The sequence below is a fragment of the Musa acuminata genome, chromosome BXJ2-1 (genome assembly GCF_036884655.1).
Source record: "Musa acuminata AAA Group cultivar baxijiao chromosome BXJ2-1, Cavendish_Baxijiao_AAA, whole genome shotgun sequence".
In the NCBI taxonomy this organism is placed as follows: Eukaryota; Viridiplantae; Streptophyta; class Magnoliopsida; order Zingiberales; family Musaceae; genus Musa; species Musa acuminata.
The window spans coordinates 1,823,882-1,842,285 of record NC_088338.1 but is presented as its reverse complement, the minus strand read 5'-3'; the positions used below and the strand labels follow the sequence as shown (position 1 = coordinate 1,842,285).

Below are 18,404 nucleotides of genomic sequence, written 5' to 3'. Positions count from 1 at the left end.
ATTTATACTAAAATCCATCAAAAGCTCATTGTCATTTTTAAAGTACTAGGAGTACTTTAGATATTTAACTCGAATGCATTAATATTAATGATGATTAAAAGTGATTCAACTAAACTTTCTGGATGAATGTTGGGTGTTTATATACTTGTTTAACTCAAACAACTAAGTAAATTGGTTAATAATTGTTAACCTAAGTTTTTCGATGGATATTAACATCCATGACATAACACGGGTTCTTAACCTTTGGAGTGACACATAGATGCTGCATTAGAATTTATAATGATAAATATGCTATTTCAAACTCTGCTGAAAAGCCCTAAAGGAACAGGCTGCAAAAAGCCAGACATTGGGGTTGGGCCTTTCAGAATTTGGATTAGACTGGCACTGAGAAGGTTAACCTAACCGAAGTCAGGTTAGGGTTGATCAAAATCATAATGTAGTGAAGTCCAACACAATTCAGACAATCTAATTTGACAATAGACACTTTATATTTTATAAAGCATACACAAAAAACACAAAAACAGGAGTAAAGATAATCACAGAAGTCTCATAGTTTTACTGTGTAGATGTTCAGTTGCTAGAAATAAAGAAGACATCATAAGTGCATTTAGTAAATGTTGAGTTGCTATAGGAATAACACATAAACTTGTTATTTAATAATATAATTAAGGGTCTGATTTTTATCCATTGAATGATGTGTTAATGGAGTTTGGCTACTTTAAATATAGAACATTCAACGTTATATTACGACCATATTACAAGGTAAGCATAAGTATGCAGTAATCCTTGTATCAACTTGAAGCTTATAACTCACAATTGATCAGAGTACATGGCCATCATAAATTTGCAAATTTGCAACTTTTAAAAAGTATCGACATCTCTTACAAAAAACAAAAGATAATTGAAAAACCATCTTGTACACTGAATTGCGATAAAACAACATAAAACTCATTTGAAAACCTTAGGCAACATTTTTAGATCCTAATCATAATCTAAGATAAAGTCATGGTTTAGTACTGATTTCTCAAATTAAATACAGTACAATGAAGAGGTTTTAGCTTTGACATAAACAAGTTTGAACAGAACAATTCATTCAGAAACCCTCACTAAAATTCCATTCATCTCCAAATGTGAATTGAGAGACAAATAAAGAAATGATAGAATGAGATAAATTTGAATATTAACAAATTTTCAAACGAGAGTTACACCAGAGACATATTAAGAATCATATCTATTAATCCAAAATTGTCCACAAGTCGCCACTGTTACTTCAATGGCACTAAACTCAGAACGAAATATTAACATAAACAAAGTAAGAAAAAAAAAATGGACTAAACATCACATAGTCAATTCAACAGATAACTGGTGTGCAACTAATATTCCACCCAATCCCAATATCCCAAAGAGAAATAGAGAGAAAAAAGATAGCATTTAAACTTCAATAAGTTGCGAAAGCGCACACGGAAGCAGCCGGGAGCTACTAACCCTAGAGGAGAGGAGCCTCGACGGTGGCCGGAAGATGGACGTTTTCCTCGGACAAAGGCGAAGCTGATGGCCGAGGAGCAGCGGAGATGATTCCTTGGATTGAAGGGCTACTAATTATGATTAACATTATACACACACAATATATATATATATATATATATATATATATAAACCAATGGTAATACTATATAAAGTGATTTTTTTCTATATATATTTTTCTTCAAAATTAACTAGACGAACACTTACGATTTTGTCGGAAGCTGAAATCGACAAGCAATTTATATAAAGTTAATGGGAGTCTTATTTGCCGAATAGGTATACAATTGAAATGCGGTTGGTATATGAGTTTAGGTATACTATATATTAGTGATAAGATATATTGACCCATAAATATAAGTAAATAATTATTATTAATTATGTGAGATCAAATGGAAAAAGACATAAGAAAAGGTAGAATTGCTATCAAATTGATTTACAATATCACTTCCAATGGAGTTAAATGACAATAAAAAAAATCAAAATATAGCCTGAGCCTAATTATTGGGAGATTACAGCTAGATATTGCTATATACATGTTGCATTTCATGCTTTTGATTCTTGTTCTTAATGCTGCCCATCTCATACACAATGATTATTTATTGTATTATGAAATCTTAACACAAACAACTGGAGACAAGCTTCTTTGTTTTGTCCTTTTGACATTCGAAGTTCTTGAGGGTGCACATCTTCTCCCTTCCCGAGCATCATACATAATCTTACGTTTCATTGTTATCATAGGCTACGATAAGTTGATACCAGCCACACCCTTAATAAACTGTTCAATCAGGTAGTTAACCTCATCAGGTTTTTCCAATTGCAATGCATGACCAGCATCTGTGAGTACCTCCAACCTTGACTTCTCTCCCAGATGTCTGTTTTGTGAGAAAAAGAATACTTATGTGGCTGCCATAATACATAATTATATCAAATAAAATGTAAATAAAATATATATATATATATATGGATGCTAGACCTATCTCAGCAAGTTTGTCAGAAACCCAACTAATTAACAGATCTCCCATGGTTAAAGACTTGAGATGGACACAAATGATGATAAGTGCAATTCCCAAATCATAGAACTTTTTTGTGGAGACAGAACATAAGCAATACTTATTCATGAAGTATTAGTAAGAAGAGTAGTAGCTAAGTGGCTTCAAAAATATTTTTGTGCAAAGTCTTATTCAAGCTTTACTCTATCCCATCACTATGGATATAATAGGCATTGACGTCGATTAAAAAAAATGTTGGAATAATTTAAAATATAAAATAGATGTATATTCACTAAGCATTATAAGCAGGCTTTGGAAAATCTAGTATACTCATTTAACATCTGCAAACCACTATGTTAATAGTTAAAAGGAAAAAAAAATCAATCAATTAAGAAACAGAAATGTTACTAAAGTTGATCAGCCAGAAGAGGTAGACATATTTAACAACATCGGAAATGAGACAATCATGCAAAGAATTTGATATGTTAACTATTGTAATAATTGCTTGAGGAACAAATACCAACAAGCATAAGTTCATATTTTTCTATGTGATGTCAAAGCCATTGATACAAGAATATTGTATGACTTGTTATTGGAATGAAAAAGAACCACTTCTTTTGAGAAATAAAAAACGGTGCAATCTCAGTTGCAATTAGGTAATTCAGGTTTAATAATGATATCAACAGCTAAAATCTTTATTGAGAATGATTGGTGATATTTACCAAAATCAATGGACTTTGTGTTTGTATGAGTTTGAAAGAAATCCTGCTATCCTAATTTATGCATAAAAGAAATAGATAACAGTGCTAAGAACAGTGAGTACCTGTGTAATTGATGAGCAAATGAGAGCGGAAAAATATCATCTTTGTCACCCCATAGTATAAGAGTGTCCTAGTAAGAAAACAAAATCACCATGATCATACATCTCCAAGCTAAAAATGAAGGTAATTCATAAACTATGCTGATGGTGTTAGGTGCCAATTGTTTTAGAGCTACAGTAGGGTTGTAGCAGTTTTAGCCACCTTTTTCCACCTTAATTGGTGTTTGATACATGACCTAGATATTTCTCCTTATCTTTTTCTTTTCGAGTATGACCAATGATGCATACATATTTTAGTCAGTACATCCGTCATATTTCTCCTCTCAAATTTCAAATCAAAAGTTGATTCGATGTATGAAGTTGTTAAAATCAGTATTATTGATCAGTAGCCAAATCTGAATGCTCATAATACTAAGAAGTGACATACAGGTTCAGCAACGCAGTTCCCCTAACTGCAGAGAGTTTGGCATTTAGTTCCCCTAATTTATGCGTAATGTCTAAATTGATCCAAGAGCAAGACATAAATTAAATTCATTAAATACAAACAAGATCTTGCTAAATTTGTTAGACGACCATGAAACCTGAGAGCATCATTTCCTGCCAAAAAAATGTTTTTGAATTCACAATAATCTAATGTCTACATTGGTGTTAAACTTTGGCTGCTTCATTAGCTTATTTACCTGATCAAGAACAGGAATTGGGTCCAAGTCAATCCCTTTTTCAAGAAGTCTTTTCAGCAGTTCTGTCCTCTCTTTCCTTTGCTTCTCATATATCACCTGCAGCACATACAAAAGAGGGATTAGGCCTCTACAAGCTAGGTTTACTGTACCACTCGAGTCGATAAGGTACGAGCAGTATATATTGATCCGACTAGTCATCGAAATACAGCTTGCCTGAGTCCTCGTCGGCACATCGTGACATACTGTATGTCAATATATTGGTATAGATTAATACGTACTATACCGACAAATCTCTGAAACGGGTTCAATACTCGAAATGACGAATCCTATCCTTAAGAATATGAACCACCGAGGATCAAAATTAACATGATTAAGCATGAGCCTAGATAAACATTCACCCTCGTACGTAAAGACTAGTAGATAGACCCAACCCAACACAATTCTTTTTTCTACAGTGATGCACTGAGAACCCAAACTGACAGGGACAGTGAGCATTCATTTCTCTACAGTGAGGCACTCAGAAACTGAGCTGATAGGGACAATGAAAGTAGAAGGATGAACTTACATCAAATTTGAACCTGAGATATATTACAATTACAACAATATACTTGACTTGGTTTACTTTGCTAACCTCACTAAAGCCACTAAATACACTGTTGCCTTGTCAACCAACGAACATTGAATGCTGATACCAATTACAACAGCAACAATAAAAACAAGAAGCTGCAATGCCCCAACAATAATGCTAATGTTAATGGGAGTTTGCTTCCTTTATTCTAATTTTCCTTGAGTGCTGATTACTACCCATTGCCTAAGATCGACCATGGACCCGTCAAACATTTAATTCACATAAATGCATTGAAGTTAATACGGATAAGGAAGGTAATGAGAAAAATATCTTGACCTTGCCAACTTCGTCAAGTCACCTTAAGTACACATGCATGAGTCCATCATAACTGTCAATCACAAAGTCAAACAACTTAACTAGTTTTTTTAGACTATGTTTCCTCCCGAGATTATCAATTTTCTAGGTACTCTCTGAAATATCTAACACACGGAGAAAAGAAAAGTTATAAGCAGAGAACAAAGCCATGGAAGAACGAACAATGCTTTGGCAAGCAAGCTACTTGAAATCTACTAAGATCCCATGCCGCAAGCAAAGCCAAACCGAGGAGCTTCAGTGAAGTCTTAAAAGATTCCTTGTATGCAAGGCCCAGGAGGGGGTAAGGGATGTCTGCCGGCGGGACATGCAATAAGACAGACGTGCCGGGCACTGACAACGTGTATAAACTTCTTTGTGATCCATGTCACCTGCCTGCCCTCATCCTAAATGCACCTGAAGAATTAACCCAGAAATCTAAACCCAACTTCTCCTACCCTATTTGCCCATACCACCATATCAACTAAACAAACAGTGATCTCTGTTCAGACATCCGGATTGATCCATTTGTGTATTATTACACAGATCAAAACATGTCCATTCGGTCACCTGATCTATACTTTAAACTTTAAAGTATACGTATAGCATCAGATCCACACGCGTGGACCACTATGAAAAGTGCCGTCACACCGGATGACTTTTCAAGGTTGATTCGGAATGGGATTGCCCTTGGACACACACCATCATCCGCTCGATCAATATCACGAGGACAATCCCCGTACCTCGTGATTGGAGGCAGCAGTGGGGACGGAGCAGGTCTCACTGTGGCCTGGCTCTTCCGATAAATATAAATCGGGATGGAGTCTGATACGCTAAATCTGTATAAAAAACGAGAAGAGCTTAGGCAATAAAAGATCATAAATAATCATGTATCTTGATCCCATCCAAAATAAGATGAAAAAGAGATCGTAAAGCAAGAAAAAGCACAAAGTAAATTTGTGCCCCGACCAATCTCCTCCTAACAACCATCCAATGTGATGAAGGCGATGCCTGAAGAACACGTACAATCAACTCAATTCGTAATGTGTTCTTCGCGTTAATCGTCCGGCTAAAGATTATCCACCCGATGATCCCGAAGGAATACCCGATTGGGTTGATTCGCCTTACTAGGGGTAAAAATTATCCAATGAAGTGCCTTTTCTACCGTACTCGCCGTTACCCGCCTCGTCATTGGGGATCTCGTATGGAGACCCATAGCGACAACACCAAGACACTCGCTTATACTACTGTATACGCTCAAGAACATACCCTGTGATTAGACGTTCCACGTGGCACACATAGTGGGTCCATCACAACACAAGACATGCATGTGAGACCAGGGTAAACGGAGATTGTTTTGTGGAGTATCGATAATGATAAAAGAAGCTGTGGTAAGGTTACCGACCTCGATGAAATCTTGGAGCCAGAAGGCGGGGATCCACTGGGGGTGGCGGTACATGGATCGGCGGATGAGCGTCATCAGGTCTTCCGCCTTTTGGGGCAAGAGGAGCTCGCACACGTCCCTCCCCTCCTTCGTCGTAAGATCCCTCAGCTGCAAAGGCGTCGCGCAGACCCCGGACGCGAGGATCGCCACCCGCTGCACGGCCCCTGCCGCCGGCCCCTCCGCCATCCGGAACGCCACAAAACCACCGTAGCTGATCCCCACCACGGAGTACCGGGCGACGCCGAGCCTCCGCATTGCCTCGGCGATGCACGACGCCTGGAAGCCCACGGACCGGTCGGGACCGGCGGATCGGGAGCTCCCGAAGAAGACCAAGTCGGGGATGTAGAGGTCGAAGGAGCGGGAGAGGGCCCCGATTTGATGGTTCCACTGCCACTTGGAGTTGCCGCCGAAGCCGTGAACGAGGACGAGGGCGTGCCTGTTGAGGCGGCGGCGGCGGGTGGGGGCGGGCGCCCAGAGATGGACGCAGGCTTCGTCGAGGTGAAGCGTGACGGGGCGAAGGCCACAGAAGAGGAAGGTGAGGTGGAGGAAGAACTCGTGCAAGGTGACTAAGGAGAGCAGTCGCCAGGGGGCAGCGAGGTGACGGAGGAGTGAGAGGAGGACGCGACCGAAAAGGCATAGCAGGTGGAGGAGGGATCTCGACGACTCCATTGAGATCCCCGGGGCTTGGTTGGGGCTAGGGTTTGGGGCCGGCCAAATACGAAATGGGCGGAGGGGCGGGAGACCGGCGAGAGGGGTGGCGGTCATGCCAAGTTTCAGCGAGTCGTGATATATACACGTAGGAGGGTGTTTATGATGAACCGCGGGGCAGCGTAAGCGACTTATGGCGATATATTGAGATAACGACCGATACAATTTAAAAGAACCATCATATGTGATCCATACTGTTAAGTTAAATGCACATCGACTCTGGACGTGGTTTGATTAAAAAAAGGAACCTATTTGGTATTATATTTTTTTTATAGTAACGTAGTTAAAAGATACTTCTTTTACAAATGGGATGTTTTAGGGTTTATTGGATAGAGCATGGTCCAACTAAGAGTCGGTTTCAAATAAAGTCAATTGTTAAATTATATGATTATGATTATTAATTAATAAAAAAATCTAATTAAAATAAAATTCTTTACGAGATGCTCTTTATAGAAATTTTTTTTAATTATTTATTCTAAACCTTATGCTCTCGTTGATAAATAGATAGCACCTCTTGGAACTAAACACGGTATATAATGTTATTGAATGTTATTAAAACATTATAGATATTCTCTCATCTCTCTTAGTCACGTGGTATTATTGAAATATTATAAATATTCTCTCATCTTCCTTAGTTCTTAATCCATCACTTAAAAGGGGTCTTGTGAAGAATTGGAAGAGAAGAGAAAACGAGTCTAGTTTCCTTGTAGATTAATATTACTATAACTTTTAGATATGATAACGGTATAATTGTAAATCAGACAAAGTCTTTCTAAATGACAATGAAAGATATATATTATAAAATTTTTGATAAGATAAATTATAGGGATCATTTTAGATTATATTAGAAAAGATTAATAGTGTTATAGTACAAGGAATTATAATATTGATAGTATATAATTACTATGCTAGTCAAATTTAATCTAGTATTATTATATTTATTGGACTTATTCACTTATTTTTTAAATTCATATGTTTATAAATAATTTTTAAAATTTCATAATCTACTTGGATAAATTTATTTTTAAATAAATTTTATTTTAGTTATTTTGATTTTAGACTGTTTTGTATCTTACTAATTAATGTGCCAAATAGGAGAATATTAAATTCTATGATCCTATTTAATTATGTAAAATATATTATGGATATGATTAAATTTTTATTATAGTTATCAACTAATAAAAATAAAGTCCAATTAAAGTATATTCCTTAGAAGATGATCTTGATGGGAGGAATTCTCCTAATTAATTATCTCGCTTATAAATAAACAGGATATCTTATGGACTCAACATAATATATGATATTATTAAAAGGTTGTAGATCTTTCAATTATCTCCCCAAGTTACATAATGTTATTGAAAGATTATAAATATTCTCTCATTTCTCTTAGTCATTAATCTATTGCTGAAAGTGGTTGTAAGAAGAACGAGAAGAAATGAGAAAACGAGTCTAATTCTTACAGGTTGATATTACTATAGCTTTTGGATCTCATGACGTTGTGTTTATAAATCAGATAAAGAATTTCTAAACGAAATCGAATTGTACATATTATAAATTTATTCTATCAATGTTTAATTTTAAATTTTAATATTAAAATATTTATATAATAATATAATCATAATTTTTATGCTTACACCTGCATCCCATGTCCTAACAAAAATATTTTCTAGTTCTGTCTAAGCTCTTGATATAGTTCTAGATACTTTTACACCGAGGTTTATATTCCTATTAGATAAGTGGATTTAGCATCTCCAAATTTACTAGTCAGAATATCAAATTAGACTTCAAAATGCTTGTAATAGAAGATGAACCAAAAGAACAAATTAAGAAAATAATCCATATATTTGAACAATTAAAGACGTGTACATACACGACTTGAAGGAAGTGTTTATTGATGTTATATTAATAAGAAGTTTCAACATTTTCGAGAACTCTGTTCTTTTACTAGCAAACATGTACATCAAACGATAAATGACCATAGCGGCTTTATATCGGTATAAGCTTACAAAATAATGCTTAGAATAACTACTTACGATGATCTGTGAAGATCTGATTCCAACGTTGCAGCCAATGATCTCCTAAACATGATTCTTGATAACCTAATTTAATATTAAAATTTTATGCAAGTGCAATAATCAATAGAGATTAAGTCATTGTCATGTGATTATTGGTAAATACTTAATTGGTATAGCTTCCTTTGCTTACGCAAATAGGTGTAGAAAATTGATTCTAATGAGTCAACTGGTCCATCACACTCATCAGGCCCATATAAGCAAGAATTAATGTAATACACTCATCAGGTCCATATAAGTCATTCATACACATTGTCCACTTCCGATGTAGGACTAATGAGATATTACATGCCGAAGGGAATCAATCTAAAACAAACAAATCGACTCAAAAAGGTGCTCTACTATTAGGTGTTGTCTTATAACATAGCGAAGCGATTCGATATGTATGTATGTATTTGTTACGTTTCCTTGTGACAAGGAGGATTTGGAAAGTTTAAAAAATTGCTTTTGTTAGGGTGCTTGTGCTCTAAGCTTTCCTCTTGCATGTTTTCTCTTTCCTTTTGTGGTGTTATTGCGCCTGTTGTTATTCTTGAGGGATGAGATAAGTGCAGTGCACATCTGTTCTTGTGGTTGATGAGTTGAATGGGTGTTCCAGTTTTATCATGTCAGTTGGCAATGGGATGCCATTAATTGTCTTAATATTGTGCTGCATTATCTTTTGGCAATTAATTGTATGGTCAATTGCATCTTATTAAATCTTCCTTTTCTTTTTTATTTTACTTTTTTTGTTTTTAAAATGAGTATTTATTCTTTTTTATTAGTTCTATTATTTTTAAATCAATCTAACCAATTAATTTGCTTAATCTTGAAATACAAAGAGTATGTTGAATTTTCTTGTACAGAATATTCATTGTAATTCATATATTATAGGCTCCATAAATGCAACCCGCATGAGGATAAAGCATTAGGAATTACAAATTTTGAGGTCTTGAATCTTATTCACAATCAACATGTTTATGATCATATTCAAAAGAGAGTCTTATGTTATTATTATAATGTAATCTCACATCCTTATTAGTTCTTAAATTAGGATACATCAAGCAATACATATTAAACAAAATTCAAATGTATCGTCATCAGATAGTAATATTTTTATGATCCGTATATTAAGAAAATTATTTTCATAGATACGATGTGCAAGAATTATATAAGTATATGAATTTAGGACATTTTATTATTTTTTATATTTTATCACAAGAAAATATTTTTCATCTGTGTGTTATCTTAAGATTCATGTATGATATTTGAATTAGTTTTTCTATTATATATTATTTGACCTTTTATATATATACATATATACAACGAGTTCTCCTCCGAGTTGGGATGATGATCCTATTATATATTATTTGACCTTTTATCTTAAGATTCATTCCCCTTCACTTTCACCTTCGGATGTTGATTTAGTCAACTTGAGGGTATCGAGTTGGGATGATGATCCTTTCTCATTGATGAACGGTCAAAGGTTTCCTCCGAGGACTCAATTGATGCTCTACATCATCGCCATCTTTGCAACTCCAATCAAGGATCGATCTTAGATCTAATCGATCATATATGATCACTAATCGCTTTTTGTTACCGTGCTAAGTAGTCAACTGTTTTCATGATTTTAACGTTCATCATCCAATGACAGAGAAATGTCAAAGCTCACCATTTTGTTGACTTTTTAAGTTCATTTCATGTTTCTTTCTTTCTCTTAGTTATAATATGCTATATTTCTCCCTTGTATTCCACTTGATGTTGTTACAAATAGAGCTAAAATCATAGTTCTTTTATTTTTCTTTGGATTAAATAGCTTTTACTTATTTATTATAATAAATTATAATACCAAATACCCCCCCTTTCTTTTTTCTTTATCAAACCTTGTCTAAAAGTCAGAGTCCATTTAATGTAAGAGTATCGAACGGAAATGAGCGTTCCGCTTAGGCTGCCCCGCGGTTCATCATAAACACCCTTCTCTCTCTCCCTCTCTCTCTATATATGTACACTTGTATCTGATCTCCGCAAAACTGGCACGACGGCCTCCAGCCCCTCCTCCCTTCTGTCACTGGCCGGCCCCAAACCCTAACCCTAAGCCCAGGGATCTAAATGGAGTCACGGAGATCGCTTCGCCACCGGCTACGCCTCCTCGCCCTCGCCATTCTCTCAGTCCTCTACCGGTCGGCCCCCTGGCGCCTCCTCTCCTTGGTCGCCCTGTGGGATTCCGTCCTCCACCTCGCCTTCCTCTTCCGTGGCCTACGCCCCGTCACCCTCGACCTCGGCCACTCCTGCGTCCATCTCTGGGTTCCCGCCCCAGCCCGTGGCCGCCCCAGAAAGCCGGCCCTCGTCCTCGTTCACGGCTTCGGCGGCAACTCCAGGTGGCAGTGGGAAGGCCAGATCGGGCCCCTCTCCCGATCCTTCGACCTCTACATTCCCGACTTGGTCTTCTTCGGCAACTCCCGATCCGCTAGCCGCGACCGGTCCTTGGGCTACCAGGCGTCGTGCATCGCCGAGGCAATGCAGCGGCTCGGCGTCGCCCGGTACTCCGTGGTGGGGATCAGCTACGGCGGGTTCGTGGCTTTCCGGATGGCGGAGGGACCGGCGGCGGGGGCCGTGGAGCGGGTGGCGATCCTCACCGCCGGGATCTGCTTGACGCCGGAGCAGCTGAGGGATTTTGCGGCGAAGGAGGAGAGGGACGTCTGCGAGCTCCTCCTGCCCCAGAACGCGGAGGACCTGATGAACCTCCTCCGCCGATCCAAGTACCGCCACCCCAAGTGGATCCCCGCCTTCTTGCTCCAAGATTTCATCGAGGTCGGTAACCTTACCACTGCTTCTTTTATCGTTATCTCTACTCCCACAAAATAAACGCCCTTTACCCTCGTCTCACATGCATGTATTGTGTCGTGGTGGGCCCACTACTTGTGTCACGAGGAGACATCAAATCACAAGGCTATACGACCGTTGTAGAAGTACACGCAAGCCGTAGGATCGTGGACTTGTCGCAGTGGGTCCCCCTACATAAAAACCCAATCACGAGGCCGGTATGTGCCGGTACAGTAGGAAAAGTATGGTACGGGATTATCTTTACCGATAGTAGTTTGAGGCGAATGAAGCGTCGTTGTTAGGAATTCGTTAGGGATCAGATGGTCGAGAATCCTTGGCGGAACGATTAACGCGAAGAACAATCACGAGTCGAGTATGTTGCACGTGTTCTTCGGGGTCTCCATGGTCTTGGTAGGGATGGTTGTTACGCAGAAGATTGGTCATGACACAGATTTCCGTAGTATTTCGACTCCACACGTTATAAGTTGAAGATATTTCACAGTATCAAATTCCATCACGATCCATTGGAAAAGCGCGGCAATCTTCGTTGTGCTCCGTCCCCATTGCAGGCCACAGGTACGGGTGTTTCCCTCATGATGTGTACCCCGTTCTACTCCCCTGTTATTTAGTTGACGCGGTGCAATGACGTCAACAGGGGTAGAACAAGTTCAGATTTCTGGATTACTCTTCCGGTGCATTTAGGATCAAAGTAGGCAGGCCACCGGCCACATGGATCACAAAGAAGGTTTTCCACGTTATCAGTGACCGGCACGTCTGTCACATTGTTTGTCTGTTGAAGTTCTTCCTCGGTTTGGTTTTGCTTGCAGCATTGTTCATTCCGCAGGAAATATAGTCTCGGAAAACTAGTTAAGTTGTTTGACTTTGTTATTGACACTTATGATGGACTCTTATGCGTGGATGATTAAGGTGACTTGACGAAGTTGGCAAAGTCAAGATTGTTTTATGACTATCTTCCTTCTGCTTATTAATTTCAATGGGTCTGTCTATTCGACGTGAGAACTTATCATCATAGACAATACAATAATAAGTGCATGCGACATCTCCCCAACACCCATGCTGGTGAGCCTGATACGACCACAAGCATAAATGTTTGATGGGTGTATGGTCGATCTTAGTCGTTGGATCGAGATCCCATTTCAATCAGATTCACTCATCCTTAGATATGGTTGTGGTGGCCAGTACACGTAGCAATCAGCATTAAGGAAAGCAAACTACTCTCAGCATCATGTATTATATAATTTGTACGTTGTGGCTTGTACTGTTATTGTTGCTCTCGGAAAAATTAGATTAAACAAAAGCACGTTGCTATCGGCATTCAAGTTTTGTTAGGTGACCAAGAAACAGCTTTAGTAATGGCTTTAGTGAGGTTAGTAAGGTAAAGGAAGTTAAGCTCATCCTCGTGCTTTCCTTGTCCATGTCAGTTCAGTTTCTAACAGCATTACTGTAGAAAAATGAATTATGTGTTGGGTTCGAGTCAATCTATTATTCTACACATGAGATGGTGAGTGTTTGTCTACCGGCTTAAGCTTAATCATGTCAATTCTGATCCTCAATAAATCAGTGGTTCATGTACTTATGGAGGTCTAATTCATCTTCCGTATGTGCTGCAGGTGATGTATAGGAATCAACGGATGGAGAGGTCGGAACTGCTGAAAAAACTTTTAGAAAAGGGAATTGACCTGGACCCAATTCCTGTTCTTAATCAGGTAAATAAGATACTGAAGCAGCCAAAGTTTAACACCAAAATAGACATTAGATTATGCATTGATGCTTTATTGTGGATTCAAAAACACTTTGTTAGCAAGAAATGCTCTCCGGTTTCATGTTCACCTAACAAATTTAGCAAGATCATGTTTGCATTTAACGAATATTATCCCTTGCTCTTGGAGCAATTTTGCGAATCAAAACATTTCACAGAAACTAAGGGAACTATATGCCAAACTCTCTACAATTAGGGGAACTGCTGTCACTTCTTAGTATCGTGAGCATTCAGATTTGGCTACTGATCAATAATACTGATTTTACCAAGTTAATACATCAAATCAGCTTTTGAATACACTGTTAAAAAAAGTACCTTCATTTTTAGTTTTGAGATGTGTTATGATGGTGATTTTATTTTCTTACTAGGACACTCTTATACTATGGGGTGACAAAGATGATATTTTCCCTCTCCCACTTGCTCATCAATTACACAGGTACTCACTGTTCTCAGTACTGTTATGTATTTCCTTTATGCATAAATTAGTATAGGCAAGATTTCTTTTAAACTCATACAAATGCAAAGTACATTGATTTTTATAACCATAAAAGCTCGATTAAAATATCACCAACCTTGCTACAAAATTTTTAGCTGTTGATATCATTATTAAACCTGAAATTACCTAATTGCAAATGAGATGTCACTATTTTTTTTTTACTCAAAGGAAGGTGAAAAAAGAAGAGAAACTGTACTTTAGGTTCTCTTTCATTCCAATAACAAGTCATACAATATTCTTGTATCAATGGCTATTTCATCACTCAGGGTACAATGAACTTATGCTTGCAAGTATATGTTCCTCAAGCAATTAGTATGAAAGTAGACATATTAAAATCTTTGCATGATTGTTTCTTTGTCAATATTTATGTTGTGAAATATGTCTACGTCTTCTGGCTGACGAATATTAGTAACACGTGTCTCTTAATCGATTGAGTTTTCCTTAACTATTTACATAAGTGTTTGGAGATATTATTAGTGATTAGAGTGGATTTTTGAAAGCCTATCTATTTATATTGTTTTAGTGAATATACATCTGTTTTATATTTCAAATCGTTTCAATATATTTTTTTCGCATATTAGATCCATAGTGATGGGATAGAGAGTTAAGCATGGTTAAGCCTTTGCACAAAATTAGTTTTGAAGCCACTTAGCTACTCTTCTATACTTCATGAACAATCATCGGTTATGTTCTTTCTTCACAAAAAAAGGTCTTATGATTCAGCAGTTGCACTTATCATCATCTGTGTCCGACTTAAGTATTCAACCACAGAAGATCTGTTAATTTGTTGGGTTGGTGCCAAACTTGCTGAGATTGGTCTTGCATTCGATTGTTTTTTTTCATTTTTCTTTGATATAGTTATGTATGATGGCAGCCACTTGAGCATTCTTTTTCTCATAAAACAGACATCTGGGAAAGAAATCAAGGTTGGAGGTACTCAAAGATGCTGGCCATGCATTGCAACTGGAAAAACCTGATCAGGTTAACCACTTGATTGAACAGTTTCTCAAGGGTGTGTCTGATATCAACTTATAGCCTGTGATAACAATGAAATGCAAGATTAAATATGTTGTTTGGGAGAGGAGAAGATGTGGCTCCAAGTGCTAACCTCAAGAGCTTTTTATTTGTATCAAATTTGAAAAAGCAAAAAGTTGTCTCCATTTATCTATGAAGATTTTATAGTGCAAGAAACGATCATTGTATATGAATTAGACAGCATTAAGAAAAAGAATCGAAAGCATGAAATGCACACAGGTAAACAACAAATTGCTAGATGCAATCTCCCAACTATTTGGCAGATTTTTTGTCATTTATCTCCATCGTAAGGGATATTGCAAATCAACTCGATAGTAATTCATTCGTTTCTAATAATTTCTAATAAATATTTATCTTTTTATATTTAATATTGCATAATTAATAATAATTATTTACTTGTACTTATACGTTGATATGTGTTAATGCATACCTAAACTCACATACAAACCAATTTTCAATTATTGTCAATGATTAAAGGGACCAAAATTTTTGGTATTCACTATTGTTTTGTCCAACAAATTATATGGCCATCACAACAAACATTAAATTTGCCTAATCCCACAATCCCACCATTTTATAAAATGCATATATGACCTCCTCCTTTCCTCTTCCTCTAAATCACACGTCCTTCGGACCAGCGATTCATTTGCTCGCGGTCCAGGCGCGCCTGAGCCCAACCGTGGACGGTTCAATCGGTCAGACTGGACCGGGTTCGGGCCTGAACTAACTAAACCCCAACCCTTAACAAAAAACAAACCCCCAACCCTTAACAAAAAACAAACCCCAAACCCTCCCCACTACGGCTGTGTCTCTTCTCTCGTGAACGGTACTTCTTCCTCTCCCTTCCCCTCCCGGCGGTGCCCCTTCCTATTCCTTCCCTCTCGCTGTCGCTTTCTCTCTTCCTCGCTTCCAGCAGCCGTCCGTCCCTCCTCCCTCCCTTCCTCCCCCCGGGACTCTGCTGTTATCAGCCCGCCGCTAGCTTCCTCTGCCCCCGCTCTCTGCTTCTCTCCAGTAGAGCCGCCCCCCCCCGCCCGTCTCACCTTGCCGTTTTTAGTCTTTGACAGCAATTATTTCTTCTGCTTATTGTGTTTTGTTCTGTTTTTTAAACTTGTGACAGTCACAATGAGTCGCCCTCCGATGACACCGCAAAAGAGGCGACAACCTGACTCACAAACTCAACCTCCTGCTCTACCCGAAAGCGAGCGGATTCTCTACGAACTGATCAAAAGCAGAAAGAACATGGGGATTTGGATAGCTGACATAAAAAGAGAAGCCGGCATCCAGAATATTATTGTTACCAAGGCTCTCAAATCGCTCCAGAGCAAGAACCTCATAAAAGATGTTGTTAATGTTCACAATAAGTCAAGAAAAACCTTCATGGCTGTAGAGTTTGAACCATCGAAGGAAGTATCTGGGGGTTCATGGTACTCAGATGGAAGCCTTGATACGGAGTTCATTAATATTTTGAGGATGATGTGCTTGAAGCATATTGAAGACCTTAGGATTGCAACTATTGAAGATATCCATAAGTGCATTGCGGCCTCACGAATAATGAAGGTGGAATGTACCATGCAGCAGGTTCTGGAGATTGTTCGGGCATTGGCTTTGGACAAGGAGATCGAGGAATTAAATAGCACTGGAGTAGCTGAATTCTCTATGGTTCAATCTGGAAAGATTTGCTATAGGCGCTCGAGAGGTAGACAAGGTCCCAGTGTTGGTCACTTATCATCGATTCCTTGTGGAATGTGTCCACGGATAAGCGAGTGCACACCTGAGGGTGTTATATCACCAAACACCTGTGTGTATTACAAACAATGGCTCAAATTGGAGTTCTAGATTCAAACTGGTCGTTAGAGGTCTTTGTCTATAATGTCATCCGATACTTCGATTAGGTGATTTTCTTCCCCCTTTTCCCTTTGCATTTGCTACAAATTCACTTACTAGCTTATGTTTACATAATCATATTTCTTTTCTTCAAAGAATGGATAGTTGACTGAATAAGTTTCATAAAAATATACTGTTTCTGCACTGTGGTATTCTCTTTAGCGTAGTAATGGTGTATGGAATAAGGATTTAAATTCTTGTCCTAACACCATATTTTTTGAGTTTAGTTGATAAAGACTTTGATTCTTGATGGCAAGATTCTTATTTGAAATATGCCTTCATCAGATAAAGGAAATGATAATGCATGTCAAAAGACATAATGCATTTAAAAGAAATTTAACTGTTGAACTTGACGATAGGAATGAGGACTTGTGTAATTTCTGTTGCTCTGTCGGTATCAAAGATAAAGGAAGCTAGGCATAGAAAGAGATCATAAACTGAAGAGAACAATCCTATTGACATAGAAAGGGAATATAACTAGTCTTTAAAAAGAAAGCTTAGGCTATCTGCAATGTGGTCATTTCCTATGCTTTCCATTTTATTGGAAGTGGAAATACCTACTACACAAATATGCAGATAATATTTGCAGTAGATGCAGTTTATCATCTGTTGTAGCCTGGGCCAGATGAGCATACCACCACTCAACTGGCACAGAAGCTGAACATGAACATGATTAAACAATCTAAACTTAGTATAGACCAGTTATGTCCTGATCAAAGAATCCTATATTGTTGTTTTTACTCAACTGACCACAGGGAACAACAATCTCTTCTGCCCCAAGAAGAAGGTTATCTCACATGGTATATACAAAGTGTGGATAGGAAACAACATAACTAGTAGTGTAGGAGAATTCTATCTATATACTTGTTTTATCTTCCATGCTTATGTAGACTAACCAAGAAGAGATGAATGGATATATCAGAAGCTGCAATGTTTCTGCCTCTGCTTTGATTAAATATGAACTGAGAGGGCATGGGATTTGCTCAAATCCACAAATCTCAGCCTTTCAGCAAGAGGTACAAGCTTTCTGGAACATTATGTTCCATTATGTTTCAGCAAGAGGTACAAGTTTTGGACCTAGTGTATCTGAATTGAATGATCATTATGTTCAATAGCACTGGCACAAGCTTTCTGGAACATCATATAATCTTATATTTCAATCAACAGAATAGAAAACCCTATAAAAAAATAACTATTTAACTCTAAGATTTCTCAGTGACAAACAAAGTTCCTCTTGATCATAGGTTAAAATGT

General features: G+C 37.9%; 3 protein-coding genes across 4 annotated transcripts; 2 read left to right on the top strand and 1 right to left on the bottom strand.

Moving 5' to 3' along the window:
- Window positions 1–1,924: 1,924 nt before the first annotated feature.
- LOC103989641 (uncharacterized) lies at window positions 1,925–7,129 on the bottom strand. The gene is made up of 4 exons (XM_009408556.3): window positions 6,338–7,129; window positions 4,014–4,109; window positions 3,337–3,404; window positions 1,925–2,396 (listed from the first exon to the last, which is right to left on the bottom strand). The coding sequence occupies exons 1-4, from the start codon at window positions 7,043–7,045 to the stop codon at window positions 2,264–2,266; spliced, it is 1,005 nt and encodes a 334-aa protein (XP_009406831.3). The 5' UTR covers window positions 7,046–7,129; the 3' UTR covers window positions 1,925–2,263.
- Window positions 7,130–11,148: 4,019 nt separating this feature from the next.
- On the top strand, window positions 11,149–15,403 carry LOC103987678 (uncharacterized). The gene is made up of 4 exons (XM_009406053.3): window positions 11,149–11,943; window positions 13,587–13,682; window positions 14,104–14,171; window positions 15,137–15,403. The coding sequence occupies exons 1-4, from the start codon at window positions 11,242–11,244 to the stop codon at window positions 15,264–15,266; spliced, it is 996 nt and encodes a 331-aa protein (XP_009404328.2). The 5' UTR covers window positions 11,149–11,241; the 3' UTR covers window positions 15,267–15,403.
- A 639-nt stretch (window positions 15,404–16,042) lies between these two features.
- LOC135597996 (uncharacterized) lies at window positions 16,043–17,259 on the top strand. Of its 2 annotated transcripts, none has more exons than XM_065091513.1 (2): window positions 16,043–16,092; window positions 16,384–17,258. In XM_065091513.1, the coding sequence occupies exon 2, from the start codon at window positions 16,389–16,391 to the stop codon at window positions 17,100–17,102; it is 714 nt and encodes a 237-aa protein (XP_064947585.1). In that variant the 5' UTR covers window positions 16,043–16,092; window positions 16,384–16,388; the 3' UTR covers window positions 17,103–17,258. The 2 variants fall into 2 exon arrangements, with proteins under 2 accessions (XP_064947585.1, XP_064947586.1); XM_065091514.1 differs by lacking the exon at window positions 16,043–16,092 and adding an exon at window positions 16,099–16,277 and having other exon boundaries at window positions 16,384–17,259.
- Window positions 17,260–18,404: the final 1,145 nt, after the last annotated feature.